Below are 19,100 nucleotides of genomic sequence, written 5' to 3'. Positions count from 1 at the left end.
ACAGCACTCCTAGTCTCTGTGTTTTGATTTTTGAGATTCTAATGTGTACAGTTATCATCCAGTGGATTACTGGAGCTTTTCAAGCTTTTCAGGGTACGGACGTTAACACCCACAGATTCTGATAACTGCCGTGGGATCTTTAATTAGTCAGGACCTTGATTCAATGTATCTTCCGAAAGATGGCATCTCCTACAGCACAGCGTCTGTTCAAAGGGCCACTGCCGGTAATAATACAGCACTTTTCCCGGATGGTTGCTGTCAATGTTGGGATTAAATGTATAATTCTAAGAATTGTTGTCATGGTTTTCTGAGAGTTTGTGTGTGTCAAAAAGATGCCCTGTTTTATTTTCTTACACCATGAAAAAATCAGATGATAGGAGGCTGCAGTTTTATTTCATAATTAATCTTGAAGGGAATGGTAGAATGGTAGAATTTCTGAAATGCACAAAAAAAAAATCATGCAGTGTATCCAAGAATTCAAAGACATTGCGAGATAGCATGGCCATCTCATTATTCCCCTACCCAACAATGACTTAAGAGTGTATTTGTAACTTCAACAAACACATGTATACGTCTGTGTAAAAAATAAATGATATAGTCAGTTCATTGGTGCCTACAGTATATACAATACTGTTTTGTGAAAACAGACTTGTGCAACTGTTAGTTTAATTCCCTTTCTCATTTTTACAGTTCATCTGTTTTAATTAACTACCATGGAGCTGTGTGTAAGGGAATGCTCAATAGACTCAACTGTAAGATCAAGAATGCTGCCTTCTCACCAGATCCGTTTTATCTGTCGTTGTTATAAACTGCAGAGTGCTGTTACATTTTATCAAGGATAGCCTGACATTTATTCAATGCTATTCAATCTATTAATCTAGCTGAATGCCTAGTGGGGTGCAATCCAAAAATTGATTTTGAGTTTTTACTTTAATTGAACAGCTTAAACAAAAGCAGCAGCATATGTTCAGTTTTAAAGTCATTTTCTGAAAGTACAAGATAAAATAACTTGATGAAAACTAACAGGAGAATGGACATCATTCTCCAAGGCTATTATTTACAGTGTTAGAGTAGAGTAACTAGCAGTGTTGGGAAGGTTACTTTTGAAATGTAATAGGTTACAGATTACTAGTTACCCTGTTAAAAATGTAATAAGTAATGTAACTATTTTAATTGCTTCATTAAAGTAATGCAACTTATTACATTTGATTACTTCCTGATTACTTTTCTAACAAATGTTTTAAACTGGGCAATAAAGCTGAAAAGTCCTAAAAACATAAATGTAAACCAGGCAGTGTAAACCTCACAACAGTACTCAACACTGATTACTGTCAAACTTTCATTAAAAGTTCTTCAATATAACTACAAAAGTAACCTTCCCAACACTGATCATTTATTTGTATTACTTTCATTTTTGTATCCTTAGACACAGTGCAACTCACAAAGTTTTGTTTGATTATTTGCTTTGCATATTATACAATTATAGCTTCATGGAAGAATTACAGGATGAGAATGTTACTCCTCGGAGTAACAGTAAGGTTTCTCCCAGGATTCAGACCTCTTCTTCATTCCAGCTCTACCATAGTCATATTGTCTGCAATGTTCTACCTGAATGAGCGGAAAGGTCATGAAATGCAGAGGAAACGGCAGCCAAAAATCTGCAACAAGTTGTTTCTGCCTTCCATTGAAATTTCGGATCAGATTTAAATTCTGTCACAGTTCACTCATAATCCATGTGTGCCACACTGTATGACAAATCTTTAAACAAAATATATTTTAACAGTTTCTGTGATTAGCTCCTTCATTTTGAATTTTGTACAGTCACATTTTGACAGGAAATTGCATCAAGTTTGTATATAAAGCACCCACAAAATCCTCTGTGTTTTTTTCAGCAGTGCAGCTAAAAGGTTGTGAAAATGAGAAAAAACCATGGGGCATGGGATACATGTCTTTCTTAAATGACAGTTTCCTCCAAAATCAAATCAAACACTGTAATCAGGTTATTCTTAATTTGTAAGGTGCTGGGGGTTATTTAGTGGAGAGGCTAGTTTGATTCACTGAGAGGTAGATTTGAGGTTGAAATAAAGGTAGCAGGGTCACATCCATTTTGAGCGAAACTGACTTTGCAGCCTGACTCCTCATGGAAAACATGGCTGTATTTTCCACACAATGCTTTGCTGATGGACAATGGATTGGTAACATACATTTTCATATGTGGTAGTGGAGATGATTGTTTTGATTGTAATAAAACATTATCAGACAGCAGCAGTAAAACAAAAATAGTCAAATTAAAGAAAAATAAAATGAGGGCTAGCTAACATTAACCCAGAATCAGAACTTTCCATTAGGTACGTGGAACCATGCTGACCCCTAGTGGCTCAAATATGATACTATTTATGTCACACGCAGTTTTCTTGGCTTGGCTGTTGCTATTTCTATCAAAACATAAATTGTTACACATTTATAAAGCAATTACATGCTTAAATATACATCTATAGAGACAAAACTTTTATCTCAGAAGATGTTTACACATTTAGTTGGTTGTGGCTACTACTTGCAGTATCTAAAGCATGAGCAGTGGCTTGTTCAGGCCACACAGAAAAATCTGTCCCTCTCCATGCACATTTTTAATGACAATAAGCTACTACATTAAGGCAGCACAACTGAGTCACCTGGGTGAGAACAAGTGTCTAGAACACAGTACTTGTCTCAATGTGCATGCTGAGCACATCTTTTTTTCTTTGCTGAGTTTGATTTGCACAGACGTGATTTAGTGATAAGGCTCCACAGAGGCAGGAGTGATTACAATTGGAGAGGCACGGGTGACCTCTTTTCTGCAGCTGCAGATTGCGAAAGTTCTATTCCTGCCAGCAGTGGACACAAAAACAGTGGAACAAACACAAACACAGGCAGTCAGGAAGCGGTACATTCCTTCTCACACAACACACTCTATCCAGAAAACCTGGGAGGAAGCAGCCTGTGATGCGCATTACTGAACATGAGGAAGCACCAATATTTCCCTTATTGAAACAATGTCAGTGTTTTAGTGAACTTTACAGGGCCCCCCTCCATCATGCTATTTATAGCCACCAGATGTTTATACCATAAATATTACTTACGATATAACTGTAGTATTACCAGGATAAGTGTTTCACGGGCAGACACTCGGTGTGGTTATTTTTTTACTTATTTAAATTAGGGGTGTTACCTTGCCTTTTTATTCTCTTGAATGTTTCAGTTATATTTAAACTGAGACTGACATTCCTAGCAAACAAGTCTCACAGGTTGCTCTAAAGTGCCAGCTGGAGGAAACACAGAGAGCACATTATTTTTTATTTATTTATTATTTTTTTTCATAAAAGATTCTGCACTGCTTAGTACCGGAGCAGGCTACAGGTTACACTGCAGCTTCACTCCCCTCAATGAAAATAGATGACAAAAAAGTTTTGACAAGCAAAGTATGACATAAAAACAAACAACATTTAGAGCTAAACAGGAGTCTTCATTAGGCTCACTGATCCAAGTTCTGTTCATGTACTTCCTAACCTTTTAAAAGTGTATCTCTTGGGGCACTTCCAATAGTTAAAAATCCTTAATTCATGCAACTGGACCAAATAAAAGGGTACAGTCTCTTTGTAGACATCATAAAGCAACAGAAATGAGAAGTAATTTTTACAAAACTCACAGAGTTTAAAGACTGAATCATTCAGGATTTGTGTTTCCTTACAGTGTCACTTCAGTGGATAAGAGCCAGAACCGTACTGAGTGTTTTAATTGCTCCATTTGAAATTATGGAGATGTGCTCATCATGTGCACCTGTGTTCTGTCAATTTCAGCAGGGGCCCCCAAACAGCTTCTACTCCTGCAAATACACTCAAATAAACTTGGCAAGCTGAAACCTTTCTTTCCAGAACAAGAGAAGCTTGTTAAAGCTTCCTTGCACTCTTGGGAGGTCTCAAATGAGACGTGAATATAATGGTTTCATCATGAAATGCAATGGCAACTCAGTAATTAAAAGTATGTGTACCTTTTGCCCATCTGCTAATCCAAAAGGTAACAAATGTTCACAGAACATAGTCTTGCATTGCGCTGCCATCCATCTGTTAGGTGCTTTGAAGGTTGGTTTTCGGTTTTGTTTTGTGAGTTGGTAAAGGTTTTTTTTTTTTTTTTTTTGGGGGGGGGGGGGGGGGGGGGGGTATTTTCAGTACTTCTATTCATGTAAGGGTCACTATGCCAACCAAAAATGGGCCTGCTACTATTATGATTCATCATGTTTGCTTACCTAATTTTCTGATCACCCATTTTCAACATTGTCCTCAGTGAATCACCTGTGTGGGCACTACATGCCCGCTAGTGTAAAGGCTGCGTGTTGTGTCCCGATCTTCTTTCCAACAACCTCCCCCCCCCTCCCCCATCCCCCGAGATACTGAAGACACCAAACAAAGCTTTTTAACAGCTGTCTCAGACCAAGTATAACCGGGGTTGGCTGTGACGGGGCTACCTGCTGCGAGCCACCGAGCGTGAGGCAACGCGGGGGAAGAGGCAGCAGCGGCGGAGCTCTGTGATTTCCCCTCTGCGCGGCGCGCACTGTATCATTTCCCTGTCACCTAATGAAGGACTCGTCACTGCCGCGCACTAATGAGGGGAAGAGCGCGCAGATTAAGAAGAGCCGACGGAAGGAAAAGACGCTGCTTCCCTTTGAAGTTGAGCTAGGGAGAATCGAAGCCCCCGGCTGCAGGTGTTCTTGACAATGTGGGAAGCGGTTAGGTTCCAATTCAGCAGAAAATTAAGAACAAAATAAACTGTTATTTGTGGGCGAAAGACACTCATCTCGAGCAATCATACGAGGTTTAAATGTAGTGGAGCGTTCAGCTGTCTTCAGCCTGACGTGAAACAATTACAGTCTAGGGTTGCCTCCAGCATCATTGTGGAGTAATTATCTGTTCTTTCTTTTGGTGTATAGTTTCTGTGGGTCATATATTACGAATCATTTGCTAGTTTTATAGAAATATCTTTGGAAATATGCAAGCAATACCTTTCCTGTTCTAGAGTACAGGTAAACGTGTGGGCGGAGTCTGCAACTCAAAAAAAGAGAGAAAAACTACTTCCTCTGGCAAAACCACTGTCATTTATTTACAGTTATGGAGAACACAAATATTTCAGGTACTGTGAGATCCTAGTCGTCTTCAGTGTTCAAAATGTAGAAATCTGTATTGTAGCATTATTTACCATTTTAAGTGATGCTATATTTTTCCTTTTGACTCAATGTATATTTGTCACATTTGCACGCTGATAAATGGAATGATCTTTCAATACAATATTCCTGTAATAATCTTTTGCTGTTTTGTGTGTGTGTGTGTTTCAGATTAATTGATGGAAATATGTGTATACACATATTATATATACTTGGATCACAGTGCATTCCTTTGTATGTGCTGTGCACAATGTTTCAGTAAAATAAAGCACCAGGAGATGGCACTACTATCCTGGTAACAAGCCAGTGAAATGCTGAGATTTTCCTCATGCAAGAAGACATTTTCTGCCTGCCAGCCATCTTCTGAAATACTGTATTAATTTGTAAAGGTGGTAGATCTCATACATACAATAAGAAATAAATGCCACTAACATGATTCAATGCAATGTAGCCATTGCTACTATGGTTGATTGACACTTAAAAACAAACAGGCAAACAAAAATTAGGCAAAAGGTCAAGTGCTAACAACTCAAAGCAATCCTCAATGCTACATTGACACAATCAAGTACAATTACAGACTGTTTCAATCTTGAAAGGGTTAGGTTGTCATTGGGAGATTAAAGAAGAAATTGCTATCTTCTCAGATGAGCTGAGAACCTTGACTTCAGAACCTTCGATAATATTTCACCAGGACACTCACAAATCAATCACGTATGTCGACGTGTCTAGCATTTTAATTCATGTGACTAAACAAAAAAGACAGGGGGATTGATGCTACATCAACTGTTGTCATTTTCTGCTTCCCAGCACTGTGATGAAGGAGACATATTTAACAGTTTGTTAATTATTGGTGGTGTTTGACCTACAGCAGTGAGTCTGTGCCTCTTTTAGTAGACTTTAACCACTCTGTTTCATACCATCATACACTGGTTCATCTACTTGCCTCTGCAGTTTGATATCTGATTTTAAAACGCCTATTGAAACAATGAAACCATGTAAACCTTCAAGGGTCAAAGTCAGTCACCCTCATAAGTGATTTGTTTTCTGTCACATTCTCTGTGCTTTATATCAAGCTATATAAATGGGTAACACATTAAATATGAGCTAAGGAAGTTGCCCTAGATAAGAATGTTGGCTCATACAAAAATTGATGATTGAATATGCTGCTTAAAAGTTCAACATGCACCTCAATGAATGTGTCTCTGTGCTAAGCCTTAAAAGGGTGTCGCTTGTAGCGCATGGTGAATTACACGAGTCCATTAGTATTCTGCAGTACAAAAGGTCAATGTCAAATGCACCTCATTTAAAAGTCAATAGCCATGTATATAATCTCCAGGGGATCCCAGCTGTGTCTCCAGAAGCAGGAATTGTGTATCATTCGGTTAGTACAAGGCAACCTTATCTCTTTTTTAATCTTGACCCTTTCTTTAAAATATGCACCACATTCTGGATTACCACAAATCGCTTTTCCACTGAAAGTAGATACATTTCAACAATGCATTGCAAATTATGAGCTAAATGAAAAACTGTAAAGAACAAATTAATATATATACATATATAGCTACACAGTGAATAGATCTAAACTGAGGTCTGAACAACAATTCATGAAAAAGCCAAAGGGTAATGTTATGATAATGTAATCCCCTGAGGAAAACTCCCTGGTGCTTAGTGCTTAGCGCATGTTGTGAGGTTTATACATGAGGTTAAGTCTCTTGTTGGGTTATATTTGTTTGTTTTTGGTCACTTAGCATTAAAACAAAATAAATAAAATCTTAAATTTCACCTGTAAAAATGTGAAAGAGAAACTTTTCAAGCAATGCTTGTTTTTTGTTTTTACATTTACATTTTGTTTTTGAGTGGGAGAATCACAATATTCTGAATTTCATCAATGCCAGGATAACAGTCATTAGCCTACCACATGAAACTGCATTTAAAATACGTAGAATATTTCATACCATATGAAATAGTTATTCTAACAGTGAACACAAGTGGTGATAGCCAATCATTATTTTGAGAAATGTTTCTTTACTGCATTCATGATAAATGAATACCATGCCTGACAGTTGGAAATGTGAAGCTCCCAGCTGTAGTAGTCTAATATTGTCAACATTTTTTGTGATCAATTGTTGTAAATAATAGCTATAAAAATAGGTTTTGTTGTTATTATAAGATCCCTGCATACAGTGGAGGCAAAGTTTAGGCAATAAAAAATTTTTAGTCCGCGTGTTAGAGCATTTCATACAATATATCAACAGTATGATGGCTGCAATTTCTACCTGACTTTCACTTAGTTACTTCATTATTTTCTACTGCATTGTTGTTGGTTCTTGTAAATTGCTACTAGGCCTACTGCGTAAATATCATTCATGGTCTCATGCAAGAACTGGTCAGGTTATGTCTACAGTAAGAGGCCGTGCGCTGCTATCATTGCTGCTGAATATAGCATTCACTCGTCACGGCCCGCAATTAATGCCCTAATCATAGGCGTTTTCCCCGAGCAGGGGCTTTGCCCTTGCATCTGATCCATTCTCGATGTTAAACTAATGGCTAGGTGGCCGCGACCGGTATAGCCCGAGTGGATGAAAATATTGGCGCAAATTTATTGATGCATTACTTAAATGAATCCTAATTCCGTGTCTTAGGTATCTGCTGTATGTAAATTCTTTAGAAAATGATTTTCCCCATTTGCTAGGGATTACCCAGCAAAACTCTTACAAAGGGCAAAATGCTAAAATTACCATCAACCCAAGCGTCTCCATGCAGCTCTTTACAATTTGCCATAAGTTTAAAAAGCTAGTCAAATATTAGCTAAATCGGCCGAGGAAGGACTGAAAGACACTTTTCAAAATCAAGCGCCAGGCGACAGTTCCACTCCATTTGAAAAATGCAGATATGAATAACCCTGACAGATTACAATAATCTTTCATAGCCTGTCCCACTGATGTCAAATGGAAAGACAACCCGCATACATATATGCAAAGACTGTATAGCTCTGTTCTTTACAGTATCCATATGCTAAACACACTTAAATCTGACATATAACACATATAACACCAGCAGACTCGCATAACTTGGTGATAGCCTACTACAGAAAAATTGTTCGCGCAAGATACTTTTCCCGCGTAACTGGCGGCAGTATCAACCTGTGTGAGGTTGGACTGTTCCAAAACAAAACGGGTGGGGTTACGGTTTTGCAAACATTCTGAAAGTTCTAATATATTCTGACAATGAGAAAAACGTGTTCACTGGTATGACGCGACTTAAAACATTTCATTTAGAGTTCGAGTTAGGTAGAAATTCAGCAACTGATATAGTTGCACCACGAATTAAAGAAATACAAACAATGTCCCGACATGAACTCCCCCGTAATTTTCAAACCTTTGTCCTTTTTGGTTCGGGGATTTGCAGAAATTTGTGAGCAAATTTAATTGTTTAAAATGGCAGTATCAAAGAAGGTAAGTTTAACTTCTCTCTGCTTGTGTTTTCTCTATGATAATGCATTTATTTTGTTGCCATTTGCAAAGCAACACTATAGCTTCTTTAACACTAGTTTCTTTTGATGAGAAACACCCCACGTTGTCGTTAGCGGAGGCAAATGTAGTTTCCCGGCCAGCTAACGCCAGGTAAATTAACTGACTACTGCTAGTTCACCGCTTGTTGTAGTTAACCTAGTTAAATCAAAATATGTAGTTAAGGTCTCAAGCGACTCATGCCGTAAATAAACGCCAATGCATACGTTTCGTTATCTCGAGTGTTTCTTGTTTTGTTCGCTTGCTAGTTGGCAAGCAGGCAACTTTTGTGTTTCACTACTTGTAGCTAACGTTAGTTAGCTTGCAAGAGACTTACCACTGCCGGCCGGCAAACTCCATATTTTATCATTAGCTTGTTTGCTTAGATCTCCACGCCTTTTCAGTACGTACACAAAGACATTAGTAATGATCTGCGCTGTTTAGCTGCTGATGTACATGTATTGTTTCTCATGTTTGGTAGGTTCATCACTGCTAGCGAGTAGTTGGCTGATTGATTAAATATATTCTATGATCATGTAATATGTGGCGTATGTGGAGGTTTGTATGAACAACTAGCTGGCTAATTTCAGATAGTTACCATTAATCCCAGCTGAGCACATAGACGAATAGTAGTCAGCCACGTTGGGTCTACGGCTTGTTATCCTGCTTTACATATCACCCACTGAATGGCTGCTGTCTATCCTATCCAAAGCGGCCCCTCTGGGTTTTGAATATGAAAGTGATGAAAAAGCATGGGCTTTGCAGGGTTTGTGTTTCCGATCAAAGTACATTACGGATGAGCTGGCTCGGATCTTCACAGAAGATACTGACCGAGAGGACGAAGAATTTGAGGGTTTTGACGAGGAAGCGAGCCCGGACCGTAATGACTGGGTTAAGCGCATGGTACGTTTAACTGTAATCAAAAACTCAATTCGCACTGTTTGTCTTTCAGTATAGGCCAAACTGAATTATGTACCCAAAGGTGAAACTAGTGCAACAGTGTTGGCTGATTTATGTCTGCTATCTTAGGTATTTTCTGTAGCAGTAGTATTGGAGCGAAAGTAGGCACGATACGTTTCTTTCAAAAACATTTATAATTTTAAGGAGTAAAGCGGTGCGTGTGTGTTTGGGGGAGGTGGGCGTGTAATGCTAACTATTACGAGCTGTTAGTTTGGCAGGCTCTGTTATCCACAGCGACTTGAAAGTCTAACGTGGTTTGAAACGTACTGCTACTAATCATATCCTGAGAGCTACAAAAAAGATACCGATACCTAAAGAATTATAACAGCTGATAGCCATGAAACCTAAATACAAGTTTAGTAGTGTATACATGATGCTAAACTGGCCCATAACGTTATTGTTGATTTGTCTGATTCCATGCTATCCCTTAACTTTGTGGAGTTTGCTCTCTTTCTCAGTCAGAGGAGTCTGAGGACGATGCGGAGGACGACGCTTGGCTTTACTCTGAGGAGACCTCCAAGGCCCCTGCTCGCAGGAGATCCTCTGGTCTCTGTGTGGCCTTCAGGTTCCCAACCAAGAAGGGACCGCTTAAAGGGAACCCCGACAGGACACGAAAGCAGGAGCACTCTGACTCTGAAGGGCACGATCATTCTGGACCGGTGGCCAGCAGGGTCACAGCGAGAGGGGGAAGAGGGAGGAGAGCTGTGGAAAATGTCGCCCCGCCTCAGATGCACACAGAGCCACTTCAGTTCAGTGCCGCGCTCGATCCTGAGCCCAAAAAGGGGGGTGCAGGCGATGAGGACCAGTCCCAGGCTCTACAGAAACGCGCCGAGAATATCAAAGAAAACAAAGCAATGGTAAAGAGTGCTTGTGTCATACTCACATTTTTAAAAAAAAAACTTACAGGTATCTGTTGCTTGTGGTGTTTCATGAGTGTATGTTGCATTGATGTTTTTTTCCCCAGCTTGAGAAGCTATTGGCAGAGCTGAATTCCATGCCACAGCTTTTCCCTCTGAAAGCACAGTCAGTTTCAACACCTTCGGTGAGAGCAGAACCATTTCCACAGGTTTCTTATTGATCTCAAAGTTTCAACTTTTGTTATATGGTTTTATATAATTGTATTTACAGGTGTCAGTGTTACCGTTAAGGACAGATGCATTTATTGATAAAGGATGATTGTTTTCATTTATTAAATATAGGTGTATATGTTTATATGATGTGTTTATAGATTAAGGATGAGCTTTTTCATTGATTAAGGATGGGCGTTTTCATTGATAAATGCTTTTTTTTCATTTTCATTTCAGAAGAGGAAGAGATCGAGCCCTAAGAAGGCACAGTCTGACAGCCAGCAGAGTGAGCGGCGTAACCCCACCCGCAGCGCTCGCCCTCCTGCCCACTTTGGGGTGGAGGATTTCTCTATCTCTCCCTCTAAACTTATTGCACATCTTGGGGACATCAAGAAGGCCAGGGTCAGGGCGAGACTAACTGAGGTGCGTGGACTGATAAAAAGGCATCTAAGGTGATTCGGTGAGAGGGTAATTCTCAGGGAGAGTATTTGGATGGACGCATGAAGCACTTCAGTCTGCCTTCTAAATACACACTTTCCCCACAGGTTAATTTTCCAAGTTCACCTTTCCTAGAAGTTAATTTGAAGTTCCAGGTACTGCTGCAAGCAGAAATTATTGTGGCTAAGCACAAAATGGCCACAGTCATTACTGTTGACCTCATAATTTCACCTTGATGAACAAGCAATGACTAAGCAGTGGCATATAAAAATAATTGCTTTGTTCAAATACAAGGAAAAGCTAACTGTTACTCTGCAATTAAGAAGATTTGGTACAAGGATTGCTCGTACCATATTTTGTGAGGATTAGACCTGTGATTGATGTTTTGGTAGGCAAAAAAAAGACAGAAAATTCAATGTGATGGACATTGTGGGTTCTTGAGGTGATATTGTTACTTGTGACGAGAGGAAAATCTTGGAAATTAGAATTGTGATCAATTTATATCACCACATGGTATTGGAGGGACCCGTGTGTTGCTTGGAGGACTTTGTTTTTGAGAAGCCTGTCTGGATTTTTTTCCCCAAAACCTCTTGTACTTGGCCCTCCAATGAGATGCAGGTCTTAAGTGATAAATGTGTTCAGTCATGAGGTGGTTTTACAGAAAACTGCTCTATGCACCCCTAAGGACACCTCATACTGTTTGCATGGATGAGGTGGAGGTCTGTTGTCTTGTAGTTGGAGCTGAACTCTGTTTTAAATGACCCCTAGTGAGACAGCATTGACAAAAATCCACATGCACCGATCTCAGTTTGAATTACCTTGCTTACACACACACATTGTTATAATTATTGGAAAGCTTCTGTTTCTGTAAGTAAAGAGTGCATTGTGGATATTCCAGGTGAACCCGGATGGTTCCCGCCTAGCACGCCCTCATCGGAGGTCCTCAAAACACATCATTGCCCGCACAGTTGATGACATCACTGAGGAGGAGCTGGACAATGTGGCGTATACTTCAAAAGACAAGGTTTACGACAAGGAGCATGTGAGTTTGTCTTGAATGACTTGGTTCCTACTTTTCCCATCATTTATAGTCTTCAATAGTCAAAACAGGCCTACATGAAAATGTGCTGTGCCCATAGAAGTGGAATATTTTGAAGTATCAGAACATTTTGATGTGATTATAAAGTGGAAGAAAATATCTATGTGCAGAGGTTTAAGAGGTTTTGCTGTCTCCTCTCCCCTCAGGGCAGTACTTGTCACCAGTGTAGGCAGAAGACTCTGGACACCAAGACTGTCTGCAGAAACCCCAAATGCTGGGGTGTGAGGGGTCAGTTCTGTGGACCTTGTCTGCGCAACCGATATGGTGAAGACGTCCGCACTGCACTGCTGGATTCTGTAAGTTCTGTGGTATTTTCTGTAAGTGGATCTGGGAGCATTCTCCTCTGGTGTTTAATGAGTTCACCTCTGTGTTCACCTCCATGTTCATTCTGTGTGTACGTAGATGTGGGTCTGCCCTCCATGTCGGGGCATCTGTAACTGCAGTTTCTGCAGGAAGGCGGATGGGCGCTGTGCCACTGGCATCCTCATCCACATGGCCAAGTTCTATGGCCACGGCAATGTCAAGGAGTACCTGGAGAGGTGAGCAGCTGCAGCTACACCTAGAACAGATACTACTTTACTCTGGCCTCCTCTGTAATGCACCATAATTATTTCTTAACTGAAATAGTTTTAAACTCTGATTGCAATTTTTCAGCCTCCAGAAGAACCTGTCTTAAGAGAATCTGTGGATGGGCATCATGTGTGGGACATCACAACCATCCCATGGCATCTGGGCCAGCTGAAGATCATACTTCATGTATCACATTTAACACAGTGCATTTAATTTGCTCCTTTTTTATGTAAAATCAAAAGTCTTTGTGTATTCTGATCCTGATGTAAGTGTATGCAGAGAAGTCTCCTCTCTTGGTCCTGTAGATAGTACTGTATTTCAAGCTGTGAAACAGCAGACTGACAACTTTTCTTGTACTGTTTTATTGGAAGTTAGTTTTGCAATAGAAGCTCTTTTAGCACTTTGATATCACTGACTGAGAGGACCTGTTTTCCGTTTCAGTGGCTTGAGCTTTTTTTATTTATGAATCTTCCAATGACTTGATTTTAAGATGAAACGATGCAAGCTCATTTTGATTTTATGATCAGTTTTAAGAATTTTTTTCCATTTATTTAAATAAATATACAATTTTACAGTTTACTCATTTTTGTCAGTATCAACATGAACTGGTAATGCAGCAAACACATGCTTAGTGAAAGAAAAGCTGTTTTCTCAGACACTTGTGCCTGAATGCTTAAAATACCCAAGATTAGATCTGAATTGCTCTTGCCCACAAATGACTTGACAGCATGATAATGAAGCTGTTTACATGATGCAGCCTTGTTGGCAAAGCATCAGGAGCCTACTGTGAACACTGTGCTTTGCAGGTAATAGTGTCGATTCTTGATCGCAGTTTGGTCTTTATGCTGAAATGTGACAAAACCGACCCAGTAAAACTCATATGCTATTTATCAATAGCAGAATTTTGGATAAGTTAATTTCAATTTTCATGATTGAAGGAATAATTTGAAGTGACTCAGAGAAAATGAATGTAATACTAACAAATGGTAGCCTTATTAGAACTTGTCACGTAGTTCAGAGGTATTGTTAATTTGTGATTAGAGGACTAGAGGTGGAGTTCTGATTGGATCTCAGCCTGGTCTGGGGTCCAGTCCAGCGCAGTGTTCTCACACAGACAGTAGAAGGGCCACTCCAGCCAGGACCCACTTGGCAGGAGGGTCTCTGGTTCTGAGGTGGAAGGTCCAGACATATGTAGGCCCACGGACCTTGGTCTTGTACACAGGACACTCGTACGTGTTGCTCAGCTCCTGGCGGTCAGCAGGCACAGCTCGAATGTACAGCACGGGCATAGGAGGGGTCAGCTCTTTCAGAAGGGCATCCGTGATCAGCCCCGTCTGGGTATCCCAGCGTGCACCTGGGGAACAGCAAAGGGGAGGGGGCACAATTCAGGGTGAGGTTAAAACTTTGACATGAACTGTTGTGAGTGTAGTCTAATGGGACGCATTAGAAGCCAGATGCTCAGCCAAAAGAATTTTAAGAGGGTTGGGGGGTGCAACTTGGGAGTTTTTTGCCCCTTGGGGATACATTGTGAGATGAGGTGCATGCTCTTACCTTCCATGCTAAGGCCATGGATGTAGGCTCCTTCTCGTGGCGGGTGGCCATAATCTTCCTTGTTCTTCTTTGTCACGTCTACCGTCAGACACATCTTGTCCAAAGGCCACTCATTCTTACGGGCGATGCACTGCATTATAGCTACAACATAATCAGTTTTTAAGGATAAGACATGTAAGTGAAACGGTTAAAATACTAGCTTTGTTTTTTTTTCAGATAGTGGCAGAGACTATATTCCTTTATTATGCAAGATTTAGGAGGCCTTTGTATCAATTAATTGTATTTAAACTTTTGACCACTTAAGTTTGTACTACATGCATGTCCCCAGACTTAAGTGTGAGGAAATGGCAATCTTCCCATCTTTATGCAGTCCCTCCTGCAAAGGAGAGACACCTGCCTCTCTCTATGCAGTCTTATCTGTAAGGAGAGACACCCATCTGTGTAGTCTTACCTGTGAGGAAAGACTGGGGATTGAAGAGTCCTGACAGCCAGACCACAGCAGGAAGAACCAAGTCCTGTGTCCAGGTGTCTAGCTCTCGACATCGCGACAAGAGATCACTGAACCTGCAGGAGAAGAGCACATCTGGGCTTAGATCGATTTTTTATTTTCATTTGGACCTACTGTGTGTGCGCGATGTCATGCCACTGTTACCTTTTAGATATTCTGACATTTTGGTTGTATTATCAGCGGTAAATTTGACCAAGGTGCTGTGAATAAGCCAAATCAAAAAGTGTAAGATACCAGTGTGCGAGTGTATAGGTGGATGGGTAAGCCAGCCTGGTCCACAGCTCCGGGACACTGTCATAGAATAAAGATCCCTGCAAAGCTTCCATTTCTGAGGAGATGGTCAACTCTCCCTGTAAAAAGAGACAAACACAGAAGATCTGTCCATTAGCCCCTATTTCCTCTTGCCTTTCATGATTTGTTTTTAGGAGGGGTGGGGTGATGTAACATAATTACTGAAAACTGCTCTCAGGGCAATTTGCTAATACATTGGCAAAGGAAAAAAGTCCTGCCTTCAGTCCCAGATCCAGCTCTTTCAGTGATCTCCGTATTTCCTCTAGCAGCATGTTCATCCGTTCACATTCCTGGAGACACACTAGGATGTAGGGGTTGCGTTCAGGTGTTTTCGCCATTATTTCTGCCATGTTGAACTCCTCTGGAAGCTTTTCCAAGATGTCATCCAAGACGCTTTTAACCTGGAAAAGAATTCCTATGTGTTTTAATACAGAACTAGCTGGATGTGTCATCGCTAAACTATTTAAATGAAAATGTTTCGTAATCAAAACAACGGCCAAAAAGAACACAATCTGTTTTAGTGATCAGCTGAAATTAGCTGTGGCTGTGAATCTTTAGGTAGACACATACACATTTACATTGCCTCAGCCTGACGTGGATTCTGAAGCTGGAACTGGCCAAGTCTGGTAATACATTCTTCTGAGTTTTAAATGTATTCACACTTTACCACTTCCCTCTCACACATACATTCAACAAGTAATCAGAACCGATTTGCATACGAGATAGGGAGGAATGCAATTCTGCTTGAGTGTAATTCATTGTGAGGCTTTTCTGATGTGAATGACTAGCGCTTATTTAGAATTTGCTGGGGAATCCCAACTGATGGAAATTCCAAAATAACACTAAATGCTAAACTAAGTGACTAAACTGTTAAAAATACACTGATTTCATGATTAATTATGAAGACTGCATGCTTACCTGCTCTGGAAAATGACCAGTACAAAACCTGTCGTGGGTCTTTAGACATAGGTTTACTGTCCATCCAGTCCTTACCTTCTCCTCTGCACTCTGGGCTGCCCCCTCCCCATCTGCAGCGTCCCGGGGCTGCAGTTCCAGCAGTGTCCTGAAGAGGGTGTCGGACGTGACGGTCAGAAACTCGATCTCAGCATTGGGGTGCAGGCCATACATGGCGGGGTTCTCTGGAGGGAGGTAGGTGTCCACGTAACTGTGGTAACCACTGTAGTCCAGGTTGGGAGGTGCAGGAAACCCTGGGCAGAGAAACAGCTCTCCTTCAAACTAACAAAACACAGAACAAAAACAGATATTTTTGGTTAGTGAAATGGTGCCATGATAATTTATCGATAAAGCACTATATATTTAATATTGCTATCTACTAGGGGTCTAACCCTAGGGTCTTTGAAGAGACAGCTTTTTTAGTTTACAGGTCTTTGTGCAGTGGGCAGAGCACCTACTGCTGGTTGGTTGTGTTACAAAGCTTGCCTGCTGGATCCCACTTTTAGGTGAGATCAGTCTTACACTCTTGGTGCCATGACTCATAGTCCATGTCACACAGGCTGAAACCTACTAGTTGATTTAAACTGATGTACTTCAAAGTGGAGAAAGCAATGGGCTCAGAGTGTGCATAGGCTCTTACTGATGGTCACATCATCACCTCTGTCTTTGATCAACAGAGTGACCAATCCCCCGTGTCAATGCAGTATTACCATGCAAGTCAATTTAACATGCTATTCCCCAGATGAAGCTTTACTCTTTCAGTCCAGTGTCCTGGCCACTACTCCACAGCACTGCCAAATTGACCTAAAAAGGTTTAACTGATCTCACTGGCCTTACATCCAATTTTGTTTTTGGTTGGTATTAGAACACCATGTTAAATAAGTGCACAGATAGGTATGGCATTACCAGATTGTTAATATAAAATAAACAGTTCTTCTTGACATGCTGCTAGTAAGTGCAGCTATGTATTGTCTTCAAAGGGATTAGTTTTTAAACATATGTACCCAGCCTGTAATCGATAGAGTGCCCGGTGGCGGGTGTTTGAGATGAATGTTATTGCACATACAGTTAAACATGGTGATTGATGGCTGCTAGTCTGGGACCTAATGAGTTTGTAACAGCAGCCACATACTGGACTGGTTACGGGCAGTAACAAGAGGTGTGATCAGATGGCCAGAGTTGAAGAGGAGAATTACAAATGGATCCTGTGTGCTAGCTGCACACGCTAAACACATATGATCCGATCTGTAATTAACTTACTACAGACTGCCAGAAAAGACAGAGATATTTAAAATGTTTCTAATTATAAATTGTAATTAAAACATATTTAGAGTGAAATTATTTGCACCCAATATACACTGCATGCCAGGCAAAAATACAGGCTCAAAGTGATTTTAATTTGCATCAAAATTGTACATAAAGCTTTAGCGCATCAACATTCCACTAGAGAGCAGTATTAACCTTTAAAAGTAAATTAAAAGCTCTGTGACATGGTAAATTCTTACTTCTTGTCGTATTTTACATATTATGTACTCCATGTACCATATGGAAAGGTGTATAAACATATTTTTTTCAAGATTTATTAGTTTTCTGTAGTCTAAAATATATTTAAACCAATAAGATGAATTTAACACCAATAAGTTTCCCATTCAAAACAGCAGAGGGACTGATAAAGTCCTTCCAGCCAGTACATTTTATTTACCATATTGGAGTATATCTACAGAATTATCAGGTGTTTATTTACCATGCTGGAATGTAAGTATTAAATAATCAGGCACTTATTTACCATGTTGTAATGCATATACTGGTTAATCAGGCACTTATTTACCATAGTCCAGTGCACATATTAACGGATTGGGTATTTATCATGCTGTAGTGTATGTACTGACTGATCTGATATTTACCATGCTGGGATGCATGGACTGATTGATTGAGTTTTATCTTTTTGGAATGCACAGCGGGTATTGATTGTTCAGGTATTTACCTTATTGGAATGCATGTACTGAAAAATCAGGAATTCACCATTCTTTAATGTGTGCGCTGGCTAGGTATTTACCATGCTGGGATGCATGTACTCTTGGAGGTAGGTGCGGCAGAGTCGTCTGTCCCAGTCATCAGTGATGTGTCCCCCATACATGATCTCGCCAATTAGGTAGCAAAGGTCTTCCCAGGGCACCTACAGTAGACACACATACAGACTGTTAATACAGGTGTACAAGAAAAATAATACACCAAAAGGGATAATACAAGTGTCTAACATGGATCAGCGATATATGCACAACACTATTTGGACATCATGGGAAGTTAGTGGGTGTCTAATACAGCAGTCATGCTATATTTGAGAGCCTGTTTTTGCTGTTAGAAAACAATTTGTATGGAATCAAATATGTTAAAAGGTTGCTGTTAAATGGCTAAAATTATCAGGTGTTTGAGCCTTTGAAATAATATGTTTTAATATTCAAATTGACGGTTCCAAGAAATATCATTTTCTACACTGATAGTTCCAGTTACAGAATTAACCACTTGCTGAGTAAAAACACATACAATCAGCAAATTGGAATTCTCATTACCTCTTCACTACCTATGTCACTAGCTAAATAAACTCTCATACTTAATTAAAAAGCAGCAACATACTGATTGCAGCCTCAGCTGGTTCACCTACAACACTTCTGGAAACAATCTGGCTCCAGTCCAGGGTGATGTTTCCACCACTTTTTAATTTAGATTAGATTCAGTGCCATTTTAGTCATGTAATCCTCATTAGCTGTAGGCACTGAAACATATTCAAATAGAATAGCCACTGCTTTAGTCACATTTAAGTAATGACAATTTAATCAAAATTGTAAAGCAAATCTGCCAAATTGAAATAAAACAAGCACACAGATGAAACAAATTCACAGTACTTCAGGTTCTAATTTCAGAGATTGTAATTCATGGAATTATTCTGTGATTTTAGCAG

The 19,100-nt window shown here is 40.0% G+C and overlaps 2 protein-coding genes across 2 annotated transcripts in view; one reads left to right on the top strand and one right to left on the bottom strand.

Moving 5' to 3' along the window:
- The first annotated feature begins 8,590 nt into the window (after positions 1 to 8,590).
- On the top strand, positions 8,591 to 13,002 carry cdca7b (cell division cycle associated 7b). Its single transcript, XM_036539849.1, has 9 exons — positions 8,591 to 8,649; positions 9,469 to 9,606; positions 10,122 to 10,520; positions 10,628 to 10,705; positions 10,968 to 11,153; positions 12,067 to 12,210; positions 12,414 to 12,563; positions 12,670 to 12,806; positions 12,922 to 13,002. Exons 1-9 carry the CDS (start codon positions 8,632 to 8,634, stop codon positions 12,941 to 12,943), a joined length of 1,272 nt encoding a protein of 423 aa, XP_036395742.1. The 5' UTR covers positions 8,591 to 8,631; the 3' UTR covers positions 12,944 to 13,002.
- Positions 13,003 to 13,923: 921 nt separating this feature from the next.
- The window catches only part of LOC118784276 (dynein heavy chain 11, axonemal), a 69,346-nt gene continuing 64,169 nt past the window's right edge, over positions 13,924 to 19,100 (bottom strand). Inside the window, exons 76-82 of the mRNA XM_036538424.1 lie at positions 18,198 to 18,317; positions 16,181 to 16,423; positions 15,406 to 15,588; positions 15,131 to 15,246; positions 14,840 to 14,952; positions 14,389 to 14,529; positions 13,924 to 14,191 (exon numbers count right to left, since the gene is read on the bottom strand). Coding sequence (XP_036394317.1) covers positions 13,944 to 14,191; positions 14,389 to 14,529; positions 14,840 to 14,952; positions 15,131 to 15,246; positions 15,406 to 15,588; positions 16,181 to 16,423; positions 18,198 to 18,317 — 1,164 coding nt within the window. The 3' untranslated portion in view covers positions 13,924 to 13,943. The remainder of the gene's footprint in view (positions 14,192 to 14,388; positions 14,530 to 14,839; positions 14,953 to 15,130; positions 15,247 to 15,405; positions 15,589 to 16,180; positions 16,424 to 18,197; positions 18,318 to 19,100) is intronic.

The sequence above is a fragment of the Megalops cyprinoides genome, chromosome 10, assembly GCF_013368585.1.
Source record: "Megalops cyprinoides isolate fMegCyp1 chromosome 10, fMegCyp1.pri, whole genome shotgun sequence".
NCBI lineage: Eukaryota > Metazoa > Chordata > Actinopteri > Elopiformes > Megalopidae > Megalops > Megalops cyprinoides.
Note: the sequence above shows the minus strand (reverse complement) of the source record. Positions and strands in the feature narration are given on the sequence as shown.

What these genes read in the sequence shown, in the direction of transcription:
- cdca7b (XM_036539849.1), top strand. An exon ending in TCAAAGAAAACAAAGCAATG is followed by an intron (nt 10,521 to 10,627) that starts GTAAAGAGTGCT and finishes TTTTTTCCCCAG; the next exon opens with CTTGAGAAGCTATTGGCAGA. An exon ending in GTCAAGGAGTACCTGGAGAG is followed by an intron (nt 12,807 to 12,921) that starts GTGAGCAGCTGC and finishes GCAATTTTTCAG; the next exon opens with CCTCCAGAAGAACCTGTCTT.